Source organism: Camelus dromedarius, chromosome 25 (assembly GCF_036321535.1).
Source record: "Camelus dromedarius isolate mCamDro1 chromosome 25, mCamDro1.pat, whole genome shotgun sequence".
In the NCBI taxonomy this organism is placed as follows: domain Eukaryota; kingdom Metazoa; phylum Chordata; class Mammalia; order Artiodactyla; family Camelidae; genus Camelus; species Camelus dromedarius.
In genome coordinates, this window is record NC_087460.1 from 13,075,209 (window position 1) to 13,101,394 (window position 26,186).

The following is a 26,186-nucleotide window of genomic DNA, read 5'->3' on the forward strand; positions in this document are numbered from 1 at the left end:
TCAGTACAACACAGGTAATTTCCACTTGGATCTTTGTATCTGTTTCTGATTCGTAGCCATAATGTCAGCTCCTGTCTACCAAGGACTTCTTGACTCCAGAACCTACCAGCTGTCTCTAGTCCCAGCTTCTGGAGTGATTGATTCGACGAGCCAGTGTGTTATGTTACGAAAATTGTTAGGCAGCTACGGATAGCCAAGGGATCTAAGAGGACATCTGAAGCCATGGAGACGTCCATAGGACACAGCACACTAAGAGAGGCCCAAGGAAAATGGATAAGATGATTCAAGGAAGTAAGGTCATGGCTGGAATTTCAGGGGACATTTGACTAGCAGTAGTTGAGAAAGGAGAATTCTGTTGCTCCAAACACAATGTTGGGGATTGTGACTGGTCTTTGTTCAATCACGTGAGAGCAAACAACTTGAGAATTCTCTAGGAAAGTTAGAATTTCCAGAGAAAGAATGTTTACTTGGTGGTCCATAGTGTTAAGAATATATTAGAAAATAGGGCTAATTAGGATTTCTATTACAGAGAACGAAATGCTATACTGGTGCTATTCAACAGGATACACATTTTTGCCTTTTGAGGATGAAAAAATATTATCCTGAGTTTGAGCCAAAGATACCAGAAAGGGATGAGGGAAATAATATCTGTATCATATGAAATATATTAGAGGGCTTTATCATAAGGTCCTATGGAATTAGCATAAATACTGTCTCTAATCAAGTAAATGCAAAATGAAACAACAACAATGAGTTTCCATTTTGCAACTAACTGTCCAAAATGGAAAAAAAGATATGACCGATGGCTATAAACTGAGAGGTACAATATATATGGAGGAACTGTTGTTGATAGACCCTTTCTGGAAACCAATTTGAAAAGTGAGTTTTTAAAAGCTTACACTCTTTGAAACAGTAATTTTGGTGCTAGGATAGTATGCTATAGAAATAATCATAGATGTGTTCAAAAACTAGAAGATGTTCATTACAGTACTGTTTATGATTAGAAAATGCCTATTGTAATAAATACCACTTACTGAGTGAGTATAAAATCTGACATTGTGCTTGATCCTTGATCCTGAGGGATAGCAGGAAATGAAAGGGAAAGAAAAGGGAGGAGGAGAAAAAGGGAAATCATGTATGAAAACAGAATTAATAGAGCACTTCCTATCTTTTCTGTTTCTTGACAGCTTAATGATTTGGTATTTCAGTCCTTGGAAAGAGTTAGGTTAAAGGTAAAAGCCTTAGGAATAATTTAAGTGAGACCTTGACCCTGGCCTCACACCTTAAACCAAAATTAATTCAAAATGGAGTATAGACCTCAGTGTAATAGCTAAAAATACAAAACCTCTGGAGAAAAATGAGAAAATTTTAATTGACCTTGATTTTGGCAAAGATTTTTCACTTAGAACATAAAAAAGCACAAAATGTAAAGAAAGAAACAAATTAGACACTATCAAGATTTTAAACTTTTGCTCTTGAAAATCTTTGCAAACATTTATCCTTTGTTAGAAGACATCTACCAAGAACCCTTACAGTTCAGTAGTAGGAGCACAATTCCAGTAAGAACTGGGCAAAAGATTTGAGCAGACATATCAATGACAACAAAGAAAACCCATGGTATGTTTCTCTTGTTTGGCTTCTTTCATTTCTCTCAGCACAGTTTGTAGTTTTAAGTGTACAGTTCCTTCACAACTTCTGTCAAAAGTGTTAAGCATTTCATATTTTTATACTACTATTAATTGCAATATTTTAATTTCAATTTCTAACTGTCCAGTGCTAGTATATAGAATAGGGTACCAGACACTATTCTAGGCACTGGGGATACAGCAGAAAATAAAATAGACAAAGAACTATCCTTGCTCTTTCAGAGTTTACACTGTAACGTAAATGTATCAGTGCTAAGGCAGAGAAAGGCAGACAATAAACAAAATAACATGACTACAATTCATAGCATGATGAATGATGAGATAAAAATAAAGTAGTAAGAGGTCAGAGTGGGTAATATTTAAAATAATTTTCAGAGAAGACCTCACTGGGAGAGTATCATTAGGGTGAGAACTAAAAGATGCTGATTGAGTGAGTTATGCAGATATCTGGAGAAGGACATTGTAGACAGAAACAACAGCCAGTCCAAAGATTCTGAGTACAGGGTCTCTGTCTTATAGGGCCTTGAGGCCATCCTTTGGACTTTATGCTGAGTGATGTAGGAAACCATTGGAGGATTTTAGCAGAGCAATGTCATGACATGACCTGTTTTAACACGATGATTCTGGCTGTTGTGTTAAAGTTTATGTAGGTGGGTAAGGTTGAGTGAGGGGTGGTTCGTGTAAAGGAGATAACTTGAGATACAATTTGAAGGGTGTTGCAATAACTCAAGACCAGAGTAATAACTGGGGTGGTGGTGAAAAGCAGTCAGATTCGGGATATATGTTAAAGTAAAGCCTGATAATTGTATAATGGAGGAGTCAAGAATTATTCCAACATTTTGTGAGTGTGTGCAACTAGAAAAATAGAATTACAGCTTACTGAGATGGAGAATATTCTGGGAGGAGGTCTGGGAAGGGAGGATGATGAGAAGAGCTTGGAAAATATTAAGGATGAGGTGCCTCTGACACCTGTAAAGGGGGATGGTGGGCAGGTAGTGGAAAAATCTAGGGCTCAGGAGTGAAGTCCTGGTCAGAGGTAAAAATTTGGGAATTAACAACATATAGATAGTATTAAGACATGAGAAAAAAAAGAGATGATCAAAATATAACAGTTAAATCCTGAGACACTTTAATTAAGAGGTCAAAGTATATAAAGGATTTAGTAAATGAGCTTAAGATAGAGTAGCCAGTGAGTTAAGAGGAAACTCACAAAAGATGGTGTCCTGGAAAGTATTTTCAGGAGGGAATAATTAGCTCTGGACAATGCTGCTAATAGGTCAAGTCAGATGAGGATGCCATCACATGCGGCATTTAGGTAACTTATGACTTAAGCAAGAGTAGTTTGAGTGAAGAGTTGGGGCAGGGGGGAACTTGACTGAAGTGTGTTCAAGGGAGAATGTGAGGGAAGGAATGGAAAAGAATCATTATAGATAAGCCTTTTATGAAAAAATTTTAAGTGTGAAAATAGCACAGAAATAGAGTAATACCTGGAAGGGGAATGGGACCAAAAAAGGATTTTTGAAGATGGGAAAGTGATGGCGTGTTTATATGGTGATGGGAACATTTCTTTAGAAAGGAAAAACTGCTATCCTTGGGAACACAAGAGGAAGTAATCTGGTGCACACACAAGTGGAGTTTGGCCTTAGCTATACAGACAGTTCATCAAGGCAGAGTATGTGGTACTGATGCTATTGGCAGACAGATGTGGTGAAAGGAGCTTTTGGAAGTTTTGTTCTTCATTTTTGTCAGTGAAATGGTCATCAGCTGAAGGTGGAGGTGGGAAAGGATGTGTCAAGAGTTTTGAGGAGTGAAATGAAGGCAAAAAATAAGTTACTCAAAAATCAAGATGACTTGGACTGGGAAAATGCAACATGACACCTGAACAAAAGAAAGGCCCATTTGGGTTTCATGATCATAAATTTAAAGTCAATAGGGTTGAGCATTTTTCTTCAACCTCATTCAGCAGCATGGATGAATGGATTCAATCCAGGCTGTAGTTTTGTCAAGCAATTCAAATGATGCAAAGGGTCACAAATGACTTGAAGCTGTATGGAAGAAAGGTTATGGGACCATTAAATTGAACCTAGATATGGAGGGAAATGAAAGCATGAAATAAGGAACAGTGACATCTCTGGTAGAATCAACTGATGGTCAGATAGATCCTGGTTGGTGGAAGCATTGCTGTGTCCACAGTATTACAGCCCATGAACTGGCAAGATAGTGAAAATTTAATCCTTGCAAGTGATACGATGGAGAGGTCGCAGTTTCGGTGTGACAAAGTCTACGATAAGGCCATTGGTCAGGAAGAAGCAAGACCACTGGAGAAGAGAAGATTGAAAAACTAAGAAGTCAGAGAGTGAGAAGGATTCTCTTCATGGTTGTTGAAATCATCAATAATTATGACAGCAGGAGTACTTTGAGAGATTGGGTTTGAACCAAGAAGTGGGAGTGACTCAAGGACTGATGGATGATTCCAAGAAGCAGAAGAGACAGAGTCTCAGAGAAGAGAACGTGGAAGCAGCAAAGGAAGGAAAATTGGAAACTAGCGCATCTGGCATGGAGCGACGTGGAGAGTAACACTGCCCTCACTGATCACAGCAGCAGGAGAAGCAGTGTCTTCAGGGAACGGCCAGGTTTAAGTTAGAGCAAGAAGGTGAAGCAGAGAAGTTTCAGGGAAGAGGCTAAAGGTAAAGGGAATTCCACTTGTGATTAACCATGAGTTCCAAAAATCTCAAGAGAAGGATCTCGGTTCAGGATTGGGGGAGGGAAAGGAAATGAGGGGCAGATACAGGGGTGGGCAGAGCCACTTGGGGATTAGACAGGAGCTGATGAGAGTGATCAGAGAATCCCGACCTTCCTGTGGTGGTGACTAACACAAGAGAGATGATGGCCATGGTAAGCTTCAACATGATGGCGCCAGAGCTTCAGTGTCGGTGGGGAGGAAGGCGTGGGGTTCTTCGTAGGAGTATACAGCCTCCTGGAGCTGTCTCTAGACCACTGTCAAGGGAGGTGTGTTGGGACGCATCTGCAGGTTGGCTTTGAACCTGAAGGCTCCCTCTTCCAGAATGCCTGTGGCACCCATCTGAGCACTCTGGAACTAGAAACTGCTGGGTACATGTCTTAGAGATTTTATTTCTACTCCTATAATGTGAATTAATTGCTTTAAATATTTATAATACACTAATGTCATATAATGAATCTTATTAGGTATTAGGTATTGAATCTATCATTTTTCAGGTACTGTGTAGAGCACTTTACATTCTTTAATCCTTACCCCAAGTATTGCCTTCCTGTTTTACAGAAATGGATATTAATGCTCAGAAAGTTTAGATCACCTGCTTAAGTTCGTATTGCTACCAAGGAGCAGAGACTAACTGACATCAAGGTCTATCAGATTTCAAAGAGAGACATCATCAGAACAGTGGAAGTAAATGCCAATAAGGTTGTTTTTAGCAACTTTTTAGCAATTTTTACAATTCTATCGACCCATGGATGTCAGCAAAATATTGATCGTGAAAGAACTGTTGCAATGTCTTTCCCCTACTTTTGTTCCTCCGCAAGTCACACAAGAACAACAGTCTCAGGACTTAAACAGTCGCAGAAAAAATAAAGGGCAAAGGCTCTTTGACCTCAGGAAACCCTCTGGAATTTCACAAGATAGCTTTAGTTTAGGAGTTAGAAACACTCTAGTTAATCTGTACTGTTTTACCATCCTTCTCTATAGTTGTCTCAAAACAAGGTGATGCGCCTTGCGTGGCATAGAAATTTGAAGAGAAAATCATTAGCACAGGAACACCAAAGCTGTATGCCGACTCCGAATGGAAAGGAAGTACCGAAGTCACCTGGAAATGTTCTCCAGCTCTGCCACTGGAGTTCTCAAAATCTGGTGTTACATAAAAATTTACCGAAGTGCTTATTTTAAAAAAGTATAATCTTGGGTCAACTGAATCAGAATCCCCTGGGTGCAGGGCCCAGACAACTACAGATTCTGACTGAGCAGAGGGGTATTTGGGAGCCTGGACCCTGATCTTCCCTGCCCCAGAACTACATTTCTCAGTTCCCTTTCATTGAGGAACTAGACTTCCTAACCTTTCCTCTCCATGCTCTGGTTCTTCCTGGGATTCCAACAGTTCCAAGAATAAACCAGGATAGAACTAATCTATCAAATAACTGAGATTCAGAACTTAAATAAATACTGTTGCAGCTGTAGCAACAACGGCCCTGCAGAAGTGATAAGAGGTAAAAATGTTTTCAAATTTGCATCCTCAGATTGCTATTTATGTAAGTACATATATTCATTCCCATTGCTCTCTCTCTATAATAGCCATATATATGTATACAAATATGTATAGTGCTCTCTGTAGAATACTTTGCATATTACATGTAAATATAATACATGACATTCACTATATAACGCATATAACATATGCCATTCATTCATGTCAGAAGTGTCTGACATACTTACTTGCATTAGTACATCTCCAGAACAGAGCCCAGTGTCTGGGATGTAGATGTATTCTAGGGAATCTTGTGAATGAACGAACGAGTGCACAAAATGTCATCCCTCTTCAAAAAAACTTTCAATTGGGTCAAGCCCTCCCCTCCTCTAAAAACACAGTTAATAGAAGGAAATTATGGGACCTCTCTTTCTGCAGACTTTGATATAAGAAATCTCCCGTGCAAAGTAGCCTTGACCTTTGTTATCATTAAAAACTTTGTCTTAGAAGACTTATCTTGTAATGAATTGGCACTTTACTGTTCCATATGGGACATCCAGGATCTAGACACATCATATTAGAACTGCACCCAAGCATCAAGCAAAAGAGTATATTTTATCTTTTGAAAGCTAAAGTAACCTGTAGACCAGTTTTGAAAATTGTCTGGAAATCTTTTCTATGTGGAAAAGTTTTAAATACTTTGGATAATCTGTTGTATTTGTATTTTTAGAGAAAAATATCTTATGCAACCAACTTGAGTAAGCAAATATAAATTATTTTCAGAAATAAAGCTTAATTTTTGAACTTCTACATACAAATAATTTACACATTCTGAGAAATGATTAACATAATTAACATAACAAAATATAGGAATGCAGAGAAGATTCTTAGAATAAGTGGTTAACTTTCTTCTATTTACCTTGGACAATGACCTAACAAGGTAGTTAATCATCATTGGACTGTAAAAAAAAATATAGCCAACCAACTATTTAACAAGAGACTCCAACAACAGATAAAGGGATGGACCTATTGCTGTTCCTGTAGGATCCAAAGTCCAGGTAAGGACCTCTGAGATTCTTGAATTTCAGTGTTTCTTCTATGTGAGAAACTACAAAAAATTTCAAGGAAAAAAACTGTTTTGATAGACATGATAAATGTTATGTATTTTATGCTTTGTGTCTTCTACACACTTCTAGAGGTAGCAGAGCCTCCGGTTCATGAACTTTTGAAAATAAAATACAGAAAACCAGATATTTATAATTTAAAAATAAAGTTTGAAATCCAGGTCCTTCCTGTTACTTTCTGGACAAGTGCAACTTCGGTCTGGAAAAAATGTACTTCTGGTTACCTTCTCAAAATATGCTACAAGGCAATTCTTTTCACTCACTGTATAGAATTGGTAGACTTACTCCCTATTTCTTTGATTCTATCATAACTGGGTAATGTGGGGTGAAGAGTTAGTCAGCAAACATGAAGAAATGGGATGTGTCTCGGAGCCACTTACCTGACTCTATTTTCCTTGCTTCAACTCAAGTTCTACTCGAGGTGAGAGAAAAGAAAGAGGTTTTCTAGATAATTTTATCTCTGATTATATGAGAAAAAAATTCTTAGCAGAGTTCCGGGCATAAACTAAGAACCCAATAAATATTAGTTCCCTTCCCCAATTCAGGAAGGTGGCTACCCTTTTAATTATTATTTTTATTTAATTAAAACTGATTATACCTCAATAAAAAATATATAAATAAAAAAAACCTCTTACATCATTTACAGACCCAGAAAAAGTCTAAGAAGTTAGTAGACTTTTTCCCTCCTCAGTACCACAGGTACATGGTAGGAACCGGGTCACTCGGCTTGCCCTGCTTTTCTGTGCTCACTCAGATAGTAAACGCTTGCACAGATAAGCAGAAGCTGGTGAGATCTGCCCTCTACGCCACCCCTCAATCAAAAGGCAGAAACAGGATGTTCTATTCAGGGAAGAGTTGCGATGCTATGTCTGAATGCCTGTCCTATAAAATATTGTAGTTTATGTCTTATAAACATACTGTGTTCCCAAAATTCATTTACATGTTAGTTGGTTAGAGCTCTGAGAAGAAAAATAATGTTAAAATATCTTCAAGTCAGGCTTAACATGCCATGGCAATGTGGAAAGTGTGGTGTTTAGCGTCAACCCTAAGGTGACATTCTAACTTTTTAACTTCTTTGTAGTGATTTGTTACAATTTAATCTTTCTTGGAAATGAGGTAAAAGTACCTACATTTCCAACTTTTTTTCCTGGATATTTTTTCCCATTATGGAGGAGAGAGGTGTGGGATAGTAGTCTGTCTGGGAAAACAGTGGAAATACAGGGAAAAATAATGACTATGTTACAAGGGATATTCTCCAGTGGAGCAGGGGTGCTGGAAATGTTATTTCAACTGGGAGTAATGGGAAAAAAATCTAAGAGGGGTGATTGGGGGCAAAATTACAAACAAGAGACGAGGAAGAACATTATAGGTTAAGAAGAAACATACAGATAGGCAGAGACCTTTCTTCTGGGACAATGGTCCCACGTAGTGGGAAGCGCTTACAGGCATACTGGGAAGTAAGAGCAGAAACAAGGACTGGGTTATTTTGGGAAGAATGTCAAATACGAAATGTGGATTTTATTTTGTGTGGTACAAGGGACCCCTGAAAGAGTCTGAGGACGAATATGATACACATAGGAAGGGGACAAGGATGGGAGACAGGTTAATCATTTAATCAATTGCAATAAACGAGGATAGGAGTGATGAGATAACAGCATTCGGGAATACTTTTTCAGTAGCCAACCCAACCAACCAGACAAACACGAAACTAAAGCTAAAGGGTGACTATCCACCTTTAAGATCATTCAGATTTGCAATTCTGCAATTGAGTGGTGAAAAAGGATTTCCTAACATTTAAGTCCTGAAGAAAGATAAGGAGATACTCAAGTGAAAAAAATGACATACGATTTACCAAAAGGCTGCCAGTGACTTTGGGACCACCAGATTACTGATTCTCTCCTCACTCCACTTCATTCAGTAACTGAACAGGCACAGGTGTATGTATGGAGCACATACTTGAAGTAGATAAGTGGGATTCACTTAGATGTACATTGGTGTGGGTTTCTGCATTCATATGTAAGACACATCTGCTCATATATACACAAGGGATAATGTGTTCAGGTAGTGATCATTTCTACAATTCTACATTAACCATTAAATATGCATTATGCCTACTTATGGACTTAACAGATTTATAACAGAGTCTCCATAAATCCTTGTTGAAGAGAGGAATAAATAAAATACCCAGTTGATCCTCATTATTTGTGGATTTGGTATTTGTGAATTTTCCTACTCACTAAAATCGATCTGTAACCCCCAGATCAATACTGCTGCTTTTTCATGGTCATTCATATACCTGCCCAGAGTGGCAAAAAATTTGAGTTGTCTCACACGAATGTTCTGAAGTCGGACAAGGGAGGACCATGCTTACTTGCTTCAGCTCTCATAAACAACTGCCCTTTTCACAGTCTACTTAATGCTTTTTTTTTTTTTCAGTTTTGTGCTTTTTGTTGGTGATTTTGCTGTTCAGACGACTCTCTAGCGAAGCGCTGAAATGCTGTGCAGCGTTCCTAAGTTTAAGAAAGCTGTTATGTGCCTGATGGAAAAAAAATACATGAGTTACATAAGCTTCCCTCAGGCGTGAGCTGCAGAGTGTGACTAGCCACAAATTCAATGACACTAGGTCAATAATATAAATTAAATAAGGGGTCTTAACACAGAAACAGACATAAAACCAGGTTATGTATTGAATGGTTGACAAAAATGTTGTGACCTCAGATACACAGGAACGGACTCCGTATTTCCCCTAGCAGCAGTGTTTAGTGTCTGCTGCCTCTGTGTTTGCAGGGACTTTGGAGAACACAACTACTGCAAATAATGAGAACCAGCTGTATATATAACATATATTAACTGCATTGTATAATTAGTGCCTTATTAATAGTCATACATCTATGCTTATTTGTGTTTCTGTATAAACATGGATATTCTGGGTACATAAATATGTATTCTGCACATATGAATGATTAAGAATACATTTTCTCAACCTCAGTGAAGAACCCACTATTCCATTAAAAAAAAGAGCGAATCTAAGGAGCAAGCTGATTCACTTTACTAGTCTTTAAAATAGGGACTTAACATTCAAAATTGTAATTCCTTGTACATTTGACTCCAAAACTTCACTTGTAGGAATTTATCCTACAGAAATGATCACACATCAATAAACAGACTTCTTAAGAAAATTTTCTAATATGAAATAACCAGATGCAAACTAATCTAAATTAGGTCCTACCTAGACATCAAACTAGGTAGATACCAATGGACAATGGAATACCCTGTAACCATAAGAAAACAGAGGAAGTTATTTATTAATATGAAGTTGAATATATACAGCAGAGCAAAAAGAGAACAGGATTAATGGTATGCTGCCATTTGTGTTAGTTACAAATGCCTACCATATTTCTGGATAAGATTTTTTAGAAGTTAATGATACTGATCCTCAGAAAGAGAAACTGAATGCTGGGGAATGAGAGTTAGAGGAAAAATCTTTCCCATATGTCTTTTTTGATCTTTCGTGTTTTCAACTACATGCACATATTTTCTTTTTGTAATAAATGAACAAAATTAAAATAAAGTGGAATCACAATGGTGGTAAGGTTGAGCAGGCTCTCTGAGAGGTACTTAGAGCACACCAGACTCTTTTTAACAAATCCAAACTCTACCTACTTTTTGAGCCTGGTTCCAAAGGTATCTCTTCTATAAAACATTTTTAAGCCACTCATTACAATTCATTCTATTATTTTGCTATCCATTTTTGTCTATCTACTACATGCAAGGCACTGTCTGGCACTTTGCAAAACTATACACATGGATGAAACCTACATTTGCCTCCCTAAATCTTATAATGTAGATATACAGAAAATATAATAAAATTTTATCTCTGACAAATAATTACTAATTTAATCTAATCAATCAATAAAATATTAATTAATCTAATCTAATAGAGTGTGTGATTGTATATTACCTGATTTATTTGTTGTTTCAAGTTTTTCTCCATACATTTATCTTCCTAAATTACAGTCTCACTAAAGCTAGGCATTTGTGTATGTGTGTGTGGTTTTTCTCCCCTCCTTTTGTGTCCCAAGTTTCCCTAGCCCAGTGCTCAGGACACAGCAGACCTTGAATGAATATTAGTGGACTTGCTGATGATCGATGTTGATCCTGCAGCATTTATTTCTGAACTGAATATTGTTATTGTGTACAGTGAGATAAATTATACTTTTTCTCCCCAAAAAGGCAATCATTTCGAATCAAACATCGACAACAACTGAAAGCATTCACATGCTCGCTGCAGTTCAGTGATGGACCAAAACCAACATTTGAAGAAGATGGCAGAGATACAGCCTTCAGAAAAAAGGAAAACTAGATTCTACTGCGATGGATTCAAGGTGGAATGAGTTTCATGTTTTCAAACTGAAATAAGTGAAGGGAGAATTTTTATTTAAAGAAAAGGCAGCCAGTGTTTTAAAAGAACATTTTACTTCAAAGTAGAGTTTTCAACTGAAGCATATATTAACATAGTAACAGGATGATCTATATCTTGATTTAAATCAGTCTTTAAATCTGAAAAAAAAAAATATTTCTTTGGTGATATTTCTGATGGTTAAGAGTTTATTAATGTCGAAAATTTGGAAAGATTTTGATATCTTTTTTCTGATTCTTGATGGATCAAAAGATACTTTTAGATGTGATTAAAATAAAAGCAGTCTCTGTGTAATGGATAATATGTAAAAAAATATTTTCACATTTGACTTATAAACAGAGAAGTTAATCAGCCTTGTGATTCACTTGTGGTCTTGACTTACTCAAATTATTTTTTTGAGAGAACAGCATTTTTTATTCTAATAACTCAAATAATACAGTCTTATGAGAAAAGGCCCATAAAAACAACCAAAAGACCTAGCCCAGAGACCTAACTGATGATTTAGGAAAGCCATTTAATTTTTCCATATGCAAGCTGGTAAAAGTAGTAATTCTGTCTCTTGCTTTTGTCACAAAACAGTGGGACACTAAATGATATAGTCTGCATTGGGATTTTCTGATAGGGAAAAAAATACTCCTTGAGCACAGTGTTAAGGCAACCAAGGCTCCAGGAAATTGAGAAGTTTACCCCAAATCATCTATGCTGTAGATGGAAAACTCTTGAGCCTAAAGCAAAGCCTTTAAACTTCCTCTAGGGAAGACTAGAGGGAAAAAAAATCAGTCAGCCTTCCTTTGATCAATATTTAAAGTGTTTTCCTTAAAGTTGTAGTTTTATCTAGCTGAATAAAGATCAGAGATTAGACTCAACTGCAGTCATGTTATATAAGGTCTGTTTTAACTTCGTCCAGAGAACATGAAATCTGTTTATTTTCAGAGATTACTGGTGAAGTCTGTTCTGATGAAATAGTTAAATAATATTTAAGCAGAACAGCAGTCACCAGGAGAAAGTACTAGCTAATGCAGCTGTACCTCTGCTGCCTAGAGCTATTATGGTGTGTTGGATTAATTTGCTTTTAAACGTTGAGGGTTACAGTGATTTCATTTGCACATGCGTACAAGGTGACAACAACCTAGCTGAAGCAAATAAAATTGCCAGAGTGGTCCCTTTGCAGCATATCTGGAGAAGAGCTTCGAGTTAGCAAGTTGGCAGTGTGTTTAAAGAAAGTGAATTGCAGCCCAGTAATAAAGATCAGAGAAGCAATAACAATAATAGTAGCTAACATTTTTAGTGAGCACTTACTGTATCCAGACACTATTCGAGTGTTTTACAAGTAGTGGATTTATTCCTTACCACAATTCAGTCAGCCAGATGCTATTATCTCCCTTTTACAGATTAAAAAAAAAAAATCCAAAAAACTTAGAGAGGGCAAATGACTTTCTTTTCTATCCCTAAGCTCATAAGTGGTGGAGTTGAGGTCTGAACTCACGCAGTTTAATTCCAGATCCCATGATTTCGATTGTACTACATATTGCTAAAGTAACTCAAGATGTCCTGGTAAGCATGAATTTATAAGTGGGCTATTTAATCCTCTTCCTCATTCTGTGCTTCTAAAAATTCACCTTCATACCAAATAATTTAGTTTCAAGCAAAATATGCACGTGCTCACACACAAATACACGTGTTGTTACTAACGCATACACAGGCTTAGCAGGGAGAAATGTGCAAAAGAGCAAACAGATAATGATTTTGAATAACAACAACGTATTTTGATTCTTTCAATTTCCTTTCCTTCAATTTTTAAGCTGAATCAAGGAGGTTATTACATAAACCTGACAGTAGAGCTGTTATCTTGACACTTGTCATTTCTGCATTTCAGATTTCTTGTACCACTGTGTTGTGATGAAAATTCTTTAAAAACACAAAAGTAATGCATCATTGTCGAAAGACATAAATATTAGGGCAAAATAAAAGTTCTCTCATTATACCTTTATTCCCACTTCACTTCCAGATATAATTAGGGTAACTACCCCATTTGTAACCACAACGCTATCCATATTCCACAGTTTTCCTCTGGTTCACCTTCCTCCAGCCATATTAGCCTTTTGGCTATTTCTCAAGAACGCCAAGTGCACTTCTGACTTGGAGAAGCTTGTACCTGCTGCTTCCTCGTCTGAAATGTTCTAGTCAAGACATCTTGTTTTTTCATCCCATTCAAATCTCTGTTTACACAGTACCTCTTTCTGACAACTTCATATATAATAACAGCATTTCCTACCCATAACTATTGAGCCAAATTGACTTTTTTCATAGCATTTATCACCACCTAACACTGACACACAAATGCACACATTAAGTATATGTGTGTGCGCATGTGTGTGCAAATGGAGTAAAAACAACACAAATTTATTACAAGTTTATAATAATCTTACAGTTCTGAAGTTGAGAAGTCTGAAATTGGTCTCATTGGACTAAAATCAAAGTGCTGGCAGGGCTGTATTCCCTTCTGGAGACTCTAGGGGACAAATCATTTCCTTTCCTTTTCCAACTTCCAGAAACTGCCAAAGTTCTTAGGTAATAACTCTCTTCCATATTCAAAGCTAGTGATGGTTGGTCAAGTATATTTCTCCCTTTGCATCACATTAACACTGACTCTTTTGTCTCCCTCTCCCACATTTAAAGACCCTTGTGACTACATTGAGTTTATGGGGATAATTCAGGATAATCTCTTTAAAGTCATCTGATTAGCAACCTTAATTCCATTTGTAACCTTAATTCCCCCTTGCCATGTAACTTAACATATTCATAGGTATGCAGAGTAATGGCACTCAAAGATGTCCAGGTCCTAATCTCCAAAACCTGTAAAAATACATATTTTCCCCCTAGAGGAAGTCATTTGCCCTCTCTGTATCTAATTCTTTTCATCTGTGAAAGGGAAATAATAGCATCTGGCTGACAGAATTATGGTAAGGAATAAATCCACTAATAGAAGTAAAACACTAGAACAGTGTCTGGCATATAGTAAGTGCTCAATAAATGCTGGCTACTATTATTGTTATTACTCCTCTGGTCTTTATTACTGGGCTGCAATTAACTTTCTTTAAACACACTGCCAACTGGGAACTTGAAGCTCTTCTCCAAACGTGCTGGAAGGGACCACTCTGGCAGTTTTATTTCTTCAGCCAGTTTGTTGCCACCTTGCTATGCATTGTGTGAATGAAATCACTGTACAGGTCATTGAGATATAAAGTTAGGTGGCTGATTTGAGCTCTTCTTTTTTGTTTTGTTTTGTTTTAAATGTAGTTAATCACTATGAACTTCCTTCTTAATACTCTTTTTGGTACATCCCGTATGCTTTAGTATGTTGTGACTTCATTTTCACTTATCTTGAGGTATTTTCTAATCTCCTTTTCTAATTCTTTGACATATTGTTGCTCAAAAGTGTGTTGCTTAATTTTCACGTATTTGTGAATTTCCCAGTTTCCCTCTGCTATTGAGTTCTAGCTTCATTCTGTGGGCTGAAAAGATACTTGGTGTGATATCAGTCTTCTTAAATTTGTTGAAACTTATTTTGTGACCTAATGTGCAATTTATCTTGGACAAAGGTATGTGTGCACTTAAAATGAATGTGTATTTTGCTGTTGGTGGGTGAAATGTTTTGTGTATTTTTTTCAGGTCAATTTGGTCTATAGTGTTTTTCAAGTTCTCCATTTCCTTATTAATCTTCTATCTGGGTGTTCTGGCCACTATTTAAAATGAGATATGAAAATCTTCTACTAGTATTATATTGCTGTCTATTTCTCCCTTCTGTTGTGTCAGTGTTTGCTTTATGTATTTAGGTACACTGATCTCTGATGTGGGTGTCTGTATGTGCATATACATATACATATATATATATATATATATATTTTGTGTGTGTATATAAATTTTATACATATATATAATTTAAGTAATTCTTTCGAAACTCCTTTCAATGTTAGTCTGTATGTGCCAAATATTTTGAAAACTTACATGCTTGAGAATATATATCCTTATAGTCAAACAACCATTTGGTTAAATATAAAATTCTAGGGTCTATGTTCTTTTACTTTAATACTTCAAAAATATTTTTGTTTATTTTTATACCTCACTTGCTGTTAAACAGTGATTTGCTCTCTTTCCTGGAAGACTTCAAAATTTTCTTTCTCTTTCATATTCTTAAATGTCTCTACACTCTATCCAGTTTTCCTATATACATGTGTAGGTTCTTTTTTATCTTTCATGTTGGATATTCTATGGGCAGTACCAATCTGAGGTTTTTTTCATCTTTGTTAAATACTAGGAAAGTTGCATTTATTGTTCCTTTAAATATTTCTCCTCTCCTGTTTCTTTCTCCTTTTAAGAAATCTATTATTCAATTATATTATTCAATTATTATAAATTTTAATTCAATGTTTGTATATCTTAACTTCTCATATATGTATGTGTATATATCTAAATTATCTATTTATCATCTTTTTTCTTCCAGCTTTCATATATATTTAAATAATTAATTAAGGAAAATTTATGCCAGAAGAAGTTCATTTTTTAATAAAGCACTTTAAAATTTGTAAGCAAGTAAGGCTAATAACATAGGTAACAGCCAGGATATTACCAAAAGCTAGGGATTATGAGAGTGAACTCATAAAATTTGGCTGAAATGAATCAAATAAAAATACATCAAAATACACAGAAACTAAATATGATAAACTCAGTAAAAATGCAAAAGGAATTAACCACAAGGTGTTTATCTATCCAAAGTGAGTTTGGGAAATATAATTGCCTGTAATTAGTAAATAATAGAAAAAAAGAAGAAAGATTAAATATCAAAAAATTTAAAAAGTGGTTTGTCTCAGTGTATTAAAATTATATAAAGCAAAATTAAATAAAAAGATGTAGATTTACAAAGATAAAGACATATGTTTTTAAAGCATAATGTTTGATTTTTAATAAAATTAAATATTTGGCCTGGGTATACTACCCGATTTATGCATCAGACAAGTGCTTTTTAGTTTTTTCACTCTGTAATACACGTTTCTAACTTAGTTATGATATATCTTACAGAGATCATGGGAAGGGCTTTGGCACTGAAAACTCTTCCTGTTCTTCCACTAGTGCTAAGAATGATATATTTAAATGGAGAATGTGAATGGAGCAAACTTTCAGAAATAAGCCTTATATTAATAAAGAGAAAAAAAGAGGATAAATCAATAGTGGCCTTCCAAATTCCACACATTTTTGATGCACTGACATTCACAAATACATTCATGAACTCATGAGTATCATTCCTTTGAATGTTACAGTGACCCTATAAAATAAGCAAGTTAATTATTACATATTTTCTTTTAGTGGATTAGGAAACTGAAGTTCAGTAAATTGTGTAACCTTTTCATCTTTGTTAGGTTAGTAAGTAAAAAAAAAAAAGAGAGAGAGAGAACTATATCTAGACCTTCTGATTGCGAAGTACATTCTTTTTTCTTGCATCGCATGCACACCAAGTCCATGGCTAGTTTTCTACTTTTGCTGAGAACAGTTCACTGGGTGAGAAGTTATCAGAAGAAAGAAGGGGAAAAGAGTATGAGATATGAAATCCAGATATGAAATAAAGCCAGGTAAAAAAATATATAATGAATCTAAAACCTAGTTTTTTCTGAAACACACCAGCAAATTGTATTCCAATCTTGTTTGGAAATAGTATATTAAATCTATAGTACTTAAACTTAATTCAAAATTAAACTAAACCTTATGAAAATTGAGAGCTAATAAAAAGGACAGTCACAAAGTGTTCTAGCTAGGAATTCTTCTAAGCAATTGTACAATTTAAAGGTGAGAAGAAGACAATCAATTTATCTCAGTAAAGCAAATAGCACAGTAATTTTAGGTGACAAATATTCTGAAATTAAGACTAATTAGTGGGTGACATCAGCATCATGGTAGCATGAGATTCTCCCTTTTTCTCTCCCCTTTATTCTACAACCAGTAAAACATCCACAACCTAACAAAGCTGACTCTGGACAACACACCAGGATGCCAGAGAATTCCACACATCTGTCCAGCCAAAGTTGGACGGGTTGGAACACACAGGGGACATGGAATTGGGAGGACAGCAGAGGCAGGCCCTGTGATCCCAGACCCCTATCCGTGGCTGCTCTGCTGAGTCTGGAGCCTCAGAGAACCTGGTAGCATCAGAGGAGGCACTGCACACAGCTCTAGCCTCCCAGCCACAGCAGCGCCTGCACCTACAGAGAACTGGGCAGCAATGGCAAAGTGACCTGCAACCCCGTCTTCCAGTTGGGGAGGTGCCCACAACTCTGGCTCACCCCAGTTGGTGCACCGTGAACCTAACAGTACCAGACACAGCAGAGGCATCTGCCATCCTGGCTTCCCAGCCACCCATTCTCTCCCTCCCTCTGCGGTGGAGGAGCCTGTGACTCAGGAGATCCTGGAACAGTGGAAGCGCCCACCATCCCAGTGCCCCAGGTGGTGTCTCTGGCAGCAGTAAGGAACCAACAACCACAGAGTCACAAACAGTGACAATGAAGGCACCAGGCTACACCACTGACAGAGGTGGTGGAGGGTGGAAAATGCTTATTTTCAAATATACTAGAGGGAGCTCAGGTTAGAGTGACCAAAAACCTGTGCTGTCGCATTACCTACTGAAAACATCATACTCAGTAGTAAAAAAAAAAAAAAAAAAAAAAAAAAAAGTTATTCCTCCAAGACCAGGAACAAGACAAGAATGTCCACTTTTACTACCTTTGTTCAACACAGTATTGGGAGACATAGTCAGAGCAATTAGGCAAAAAAAGAAATAAAAGGGATCCAAACTGAAAAGGAAGAAATAAAACTGCCACTATTTGTGAAAGACATAATTTTACATAGAGAAAACCCTAAAGACTCCCGCAAAATGTTATTAGCAATAATAAACAAATATAATAAGGCTGCAGGATATGAATCAATACACAAAAATCTGTTGTGTTTCTATATGCTAACAATGAGCTTGTTAAAAGAGAAATGAGAAAACAATCCCATTTACAATTTCAACAAAAAAGAAGGAAATATCTAGGAATAAATTTAACCCAGGAGGCTAAAGACTTGGACACTTGAAAACTGTAAAACATTGTTGAATGAAATTGAAGATGACACAAAGAAATGGAAAAATATTTCATGCCCATAGAGTGGAAGAATTAACATTGTTAAAATGTCCATATTACTTAAAACAATCTACAGATTCAATGCAACCCCTATCAAAATCCCAATGATGTCTTTCACCGAAAGGGAACTAAAAATTCTAAAATCTGTATGGAACCACAAAAGACCTCAAACAGCTAAAGCAATCCTGAGAAAAAAAGAACAAAGCTTAAGGTATAATACTCCCTGATTTCAAAATATATTATGAAGTTATACTAATCAAAACAGTATAGTATTTTAAAAAAACCAGACACATAGATCAATGAAATGGAATTGAGAGCCCAGAAATAAACCCACACATATATGGACAAGGAACAAAGATCATACAATGAAAAAAAGACAGTCCCTTAAGTAAATGACTTTGGAAAACTGGACCGCCACATGCAATAACACTAGACCACTATCTCACACCATACAAATAGATCAACTCAAAATGGATCGGACTTAAATGTAAGAACTGAAACCTTAAAACTCCTAGAAGAAAAGACAGGCAATACACCCTTTGATATTGGCCTTAGCAATAACTCTTTGGATATGTCTCCTCAGGCAAGGGAAACAAAAGAAAAAATAAACAAATGGTACTACATCAAATTAAAGAACTTCTGCAAAGCAAAGGACACCATCAACAAAACGAAAAGACAACTTACTGAATAGAAGAAGATATTTGCAAATCATATGTCTGATGAAGAGGTTAATGTCCAGCATATGTCAAGAACTCGTAGAACTTAAAAACCAAAAGCCAACCTGATTAAAAAATGGGCAGAGGACTTGAATACACATTTTCCCAAATAAGACGTACAGATGGTCAACATGCACACTGAAAGACATTCAACATCACTAATTATTTGGGAAATGCAAATCAAAACCACAGTGAGATATCATCTCACACCTCTCAGAATGACTATCATTAAAAAGGCAACAAATAACAAATGCTAGGGAGGATTTGCAGAAAAAGGAATCCTTGTGCATTGTTGGTGGGAATATAATGCTATGGAAAAAAGGATGGAAGTTCTTCAAAAAGTTAAATATAGAACTACCTACCATATGATCCAGCAATTCCACTCCTGGGTATTTATCCAAAGAAAATAAAAACACTGATTCAAAAAGATATATGCACCCCTATGTTCATTGCAGCATTATTTATAATGGCTAAGTTATGGAAACAACTCAAGTGCCCATGGATAGAAGAAAAGATAAAGATGTTGTTTACATATACAATGGAATACTACTCAGCCATAAAAAGATGAAACCTTGCTACTTGCAAGAACATAGATGGACCTTGAGGGTTTTATACTCAGTGAAATGTCAGATGGAGAAAGACAAATACCATATAATTTCACTCATATGAAAAACAAACTGACTGAAAAACAAAGTAAATGAACAAACCAAAGCAAACTCTGTAGATACAGACAACAGAGTAGTGGTTATCAAAGGGAAAGAGGTGTAGGGAGGGCAAAATGCATAAGAAAGGAAACTAACTTTTTGGTGGTGGGCACACTGTAGTGTATACAGAAGCAGAAATATAATGTTGAACATAACGAAACTTTTTGAAAAGTTTCAAGAAGAAAACCTGATCTTGGTTATAAAAACAAGTATTTTTCAATAATATTGGATATATTCATAAATCAATTCTATAAATTATCATTGCACTTTCCTCAAAATAAATTTGAATTCTTTAATCAAAGTATTTAATGAATAGTAAAAAATTTCATTTTTAACACTTTTTGCATATTTCAATTATTGAAATCATAATTTGCAAACAGAATGTAAAAAAAGAGCTGAACAAATTAATTGATTAGCGATTATATAATGTATAAAATGGAATTTGTAATTCTAAAACTGTGTTTTAAAATATCTTGACATATGGAAAAATTATTTTAATACAGGTCCTATTTGAATTGGATAAACTTATATTCTGTACCTGAATAAAATGTAACTGAAAATACCTATAGTTTTCCAGCACTGAAAATTGGCAAATGTTAAAAAAAAAAACCTTATTTTTCCTCATATAAATACTTTACAACAAAGATACTCTAAAGAGAGGCAAAAATGATAGTACCTGTGATATTTAGTGTACAAAATGTACATAGGTTAATATTTTTAAAAAGGAATTGAGAATATTTCCATTTAGCTCAACTTGCTATGGGCTTACTAAGAGAATATTTTCTTCATTAAAAACATTATGACCTGCAGAGAAGAGTCAATTGAAAATGCTGACAATTTCAAATTTAGTAATCATGAAATGCAATTCTGATGATTTCAGATAATTTTACGAATAGACTAAAATGTTTAAAAATAATTTGAAAAATATCCTTCAGAAAAATCATAGTGACATAACATTAGAGACAAATACTCATAAAAAACTGACTAAAGCACATGGATATATGCAGATATACATACTACTGGTATACATAAAAAAATCAATCAAGAATAATTACACTGTGTACACATAATTCTTATAATATAAATATTAAAGTAAGCAATGAAAAGAAAAATTTTTTAAATGTTTCCATCAATTTACTTGGATATATGTTTTTATTTGAAAAAATAGAATAGTAACAAAAAAGTTATTGATCAATACAATTTCAAAAAATGTTTAAGCTTAATTTTTTACCACCCAATTTGCTCTAAAAAGTATTCCAGTTTATATGATCAATTATATATTTACTCTAGGTATAAAAGAGATACAAACCAAATTCCTACGAGGGTAAATAAAGCTTTACTACAGATGTGTCACTGAGGTAAACATTAAAAAGCTGAATTCACAGAAATAGCATAGAATAGTGGTTGCTAGGGGCAGAGGGTGGGGGAAATTGGGTGACGCTGGTCAAAGGGTATAAACTTTCAGTTAAGGATGCGTAAGTTCTGGGTATCTAATGTACAGCACGATGACAATGGTTAATGATACTATTATTACATACTTGAAGTTTTCCTAAGAGAGTACATCTTAAATGCTCTCACTACAAAAATAAAAAATAGGTAACTATGTGAGGTGATGAAGGTGTTAACTAGCTTTATTGTTCTAATCATATCACAATATATGTATATGTCAATCACAATGTGGTATACCTTAGATTTATACAATTTTGTCAATCATATTTCACTAAATCTGGAAAAATAAAATCTCATGCAGTACTCCCATTGCTGCAAATGAAGGAAAGCAGTCAGACTACTACAAATAAAGCAAATGAGAGGTAACAAGGGTCTGAGTTAGAACAACAGAGAGATGAAGGAGAAGTAGACTAGTATATTAACTCCAAGAACTGTTGCTTTTCCGTGTGCGAAATTCTTGTGTTCCAATCACAGTTCTGCTACACTTTTAGCTTTATTCCCTTAAATAACTTGGTTAAATAATTCCCTTAGTTAAATAATAATCTCTACAAGTTATTATTCTTACTTGTAAAATGAAGAGTAATACTTGCCATGCAAAGACTATGTGAGCATTAGAAATAATACTTGTAGAGTACTCAGAACACGTCCTAGCAGATACTAGCTTCCATATAATAACATGATTTATATGCATGCCCTTCCTGTATTCATTGGAAACAGAAATACCTAGTGGACGGGAAGGTATTAAGTTCTCTGTAGGATGTCTGATGCAAACCTTCATCTGTGCTGTTAAACATGTTTCAAAAGCTATAATGCCTAGTGATAGTTTCTGTTTAGACAAATTTAGAGATGTGCTAAGATCTATGTCATAGGAAATAATAGATTACAAAGAAAGTACACACATCTATCCAGAAAATGTGGCATAAACTAGCATATAGATTATGCATATTTATTTCAGATACTGTATTTTTCTCATTCTTATAGTTTATTTTTATAGTTTTTGGTAAAATTTTCTATTTCATTTATTATGAGATTGTTTTCCTTTACTTGAAAGGCCTGGTTAGATTAGTTGCTTTAAAATTCTTGTCCAGTAACACTAACTTAAGTGTAATGTAAAGGTTGGTGTTGGCTGATTGTTATTTTTTTTGAGAACTGGTCACATTTTCCTGGCTCTTCAATATGGTGGTAATTTTGGACTTTGTTTCATTCTTCCAAAGGGTTTTGATATTTTTTGCTTGTTTTATAAGGCAATTAAGTGTGTTGACCTCAAACTGCAAGCTCCCTTAAGCAGGAGTTCAAATCTCATTTCAATTACTTTATCCTTAGCTGGGCTAACCTGAGGTGCCCTGTTCATGCATGGCTCACAGGTCAAAGATTTGGGCAGTTTATACACAGAATCTGGGGCCCCTTCTCTAGATGTCTTCCTTATGAGATTCTTCCCTTTTAGGTAGCAGCGGTTAACCTAAACTCTTCTTTCTCATTCTTCAGGCAAAAGGACTGTGGGTTTTTAAAAAGTGTTTTCGCTTTTCTGAATAATGCTAACTGTGGCCTCACCTTAAAGCCATGAGAGTGACAAACTAAACTCAGGCATTTCCTTCTTTTAAGTGTCAACTCCTGTCCACAATCTGATGACTTTTGTTTGCTCTCCTATGCTTTTAGATGTTTTTTGTTTTCCCCTCACACTTTATCATTATTTGCTGCAGGATCAGTCCATGGGAGCTTATTCAGCTATGTTGGAAGTGGAAATGGTTATAAATATTTAAAAATCACCCTGGCTGTGGTGTGAAAAGAGTTAACAATGAGGCAAGAGATGCCAGTTCAAAATGGTAGTAGTCAGGATGAAAAGTGATGGTCATTTGAGGTGAAATTATAAAGTGGAGCGTACTGAAAAAAGAGATGTTTATAAGATTAAATTTTTAGCTTTGGGTGACTGATTGGATGTGATACATAAGGGAGCAGATGCTGGCCTGGGCAGCAGATAGCAGGTGGTGACACAGGAAAAGGGAGGTGAAAAGGGAGAAAGAAGAGGATGTGATCTGGAGGTAAAAACCAAAATGAAGCCCTAATATAGGCACATTGGAAAAGCAGCCTGAACCTCAGCAAAAGCAAGCTTGGCTCAACATACAGATTTGACAATCATCAGCATTTAGGTGGCAATAAAAACAATGACAATTGACGAGTTTTCCCAGAACGAATATGTAGAGTAAAAAGACAAGAGTCCGAAACAAAACTCTGTTGAAACAAAAAATCTGGAACAGCCAGAATAACATAAACCTGCTAAGGACACTTGAGAAGAATAGTGCAAAAAGTAAGATTTGGGTCATGAAAATATAAACAACTCAGTTTTTACCAGAAAAGACAAAGAGAGAGAGGTATGGGAAAGTGAGGATGCGGTGGGGCAGAAGGAGGTTTTTTTTTTTTTTTTTTTAATGGAATAAGCTTGAATATGGATCAATTGCACAGCTATTTTCCAGTAAATCTCAGAACTACATCCAGATAAAAACTCTTTCTTGAGAACCAAAACTTAGCAGCGTCTGTTGGATTTATGTTTACTTTTTAGTCATCTCAAATTTGATTTGTAAAAAGATGATTTCATTGTCTTTAACCCCAAGACTTCTCTTTTTCTCATCCCCAATAATCATATTACTATACACAATTATACACACTGGAAATCTAGAAAACAAAATCAGTACATTCATTTTCCATTATTCCCACATTTGTTGGTTCTCCTCTTAAACTTCTCCCAAGTGTGTCTGTAACCTTTTGTTTCCCTTTCCCATCTCATCTTTTTTTTTCCTGAAATCTGCTTAACTATTTTTTTTTTTTGCCATAAATTCATCTTCCTTATGGCTGCCAGCATTATCCCTCTGAAATTTAATCTCTTTATGTCCCATTTAAAAATGCAGAATGATCTCCCAATGGTTGGTATATTTCTGTCCTTATGTTCCACCCACAGATGCTCTTTTTGTTTTTCAAAAGATCTATATTCTTTCATTACTCTTTTTGAGTGCTTCCCAGTTTGTTTTAAATGTTTATTTATTCTTCAATTTCTAAGAGAAATTATGGTCATTGTGTTTGCATCTGTTATTCCCCAAAAGACTTAGTTCAGATGTTACCACATCTACAGAAACTCTGACCTGTGTTGGCAGAATTAATCACTCTTTCCTGTGTACTCACAAAATTATAAATTTATAGCAATTATAGTATTCATTACTGGATTATACTGGCATTATTTATTTACTGTTTATTGCCCTAGGAGAATATTAGTTCTCTTAGGGCATCTAGTTTGTCTTGTTTTTACTTCCCTACTTATTCTGTACCAGAAAAGTACAAGGCTTAGGAGAGTAATTGCCATATTGTAGTTGCTCAATAAATGTTTGCTGAGTAAATAAAGTGAGGTTCAAATGAGTTAACTAAGTTAATCATGGCTGAAGGTGTGTCAGTGTGGAAACCTGGAACTGTTTTCGGACTTCAGTTCCAAGACTCTTGCCATGATAAACAAAACACTGACCTGCCACGACTACAGGTAAATAGACTTCAGCTCTTATCTCAATGCTAGCTGTTTCTTTCTGTTTTGGGTACTTCAAAATCTGATGATTGTGAACATTTAACTCTGTGTTTTGAAATCTCTCAGTCTTAAATTCCCCACCTTCATGGCGTGGGTCTTTTACAATTTTTCATTGGAGTGTGTAGCTTTATTAGTATTTAGTTTCTTATGTTCTCGGAAAATCATCATATCATTCTTTCTCTGAACTTGTCCAACATTAGCAGCATGGTTGAAAACACCCACTTCTCAGGGTTATAGAGAAAAGAAAGCACATTTATAAATCTACCTTTATTAACTAATTTCCTATCCTTCTAAACTCCCAGCTCACTGGAGGAATCCTATTGTAGTCACTGTGTTTGCATCTGTTACCCTTTTCTTCTTTGTAAAACCAACTTAAGGTTACATTGTGAGAATTTTTATTTTAATGAGTCTTTCTCTTGAGCTAATCTTCCCTTTAAGATTGAAGACATGGACATTACAAAACCTATCTCCGAATTTTCAGGAAGCTCCTCTAATATAGGACAAGTTTTATACCTGGTTATGCTTTAACGGGGTGCCTTGTTACTTTCTCAAACTCCCTCCTCTTTGATTTCACCAATTAGTGCTTTGATGATCAGGATTTAGGTAAGCGTTTGCTTCGGTTTTTCTTTAATAATCAATAAATCATATTCTCAGTATGCTCATTACCGATTCTGCAGCAGCTATAACAGTGCCTGACAAAAAACAAATGTTTGGCTAAATGATCAGAGTCCTATTTTTATCTGAACGAACTTAATAGCTAGATGACAGTAGCTCAGTGGTAATAAAAACAGACATCTATCAAAGCTTACTATGCAGCAAAAATTTAATGTATGTTATTTTAATCTTCATAACAATTTTACTATAGTTATCTCCATCCAAAAGCTGAGAAAACTAAGAAATGAGAGGTTTCACTATATGTTAGCTCTGTACCAGATTTATAGCCTAAACTGGGGAATAATAATTTATTCAACAACTAAAAAACATTTATTGAGCATTTACTCATTATGTGTCAGGCATCTGAGTTTGATACAGAGCCTCATAACATTTTTGTCTACTTATTTATTAAAGAAGGAAAGACAGAACTTGAAAACTTTCAGTTCAATGTGGTAGACTGAGAATAATAAGGCTGAAATCACCTCCTCCCCCTTCCAATTTTAATAAATGATTTTAAACGTA

General features: G+C 35.5%; 1 protein-coding gene and 1 long non-coding RNA gene across 2 annotated transcripts in view; one reads left to right on the forward strand and one right to left on the reverse strand.

The window, feature by feature from the left end:
• Positions 1–26,186, reverse strand: part of LOC105096492 (uncharacterized) — a 68,386-nt gene that overhangs the window by 39,267 nt on the left and 2,933 nt on the right. The window lies entirely within an intron of this gene.
• The window catches only part of LOC105096489 (solute carrier organic anion transporter family member 1B1), a 59,264-nt gene continuing 39,939 nt past the window's right edge, over positions 6,862–26,186 (forward strand). Inside the window, exons 1-2 of the mRNA XM_010988834.3 lie at positions 6,862–6,921; positions 11,221–11,372. Coding sequence (XP_010987136.1) covers positions 11,286–11,372 — 87 coding nt within the window. The 5' untranslated portion in view covers positions 6,862–6,921; positions 11,221–11,285. The remainder of the gene's footprint in view (positions 6,922–11,220; positions 11,373–26,186) is intronic.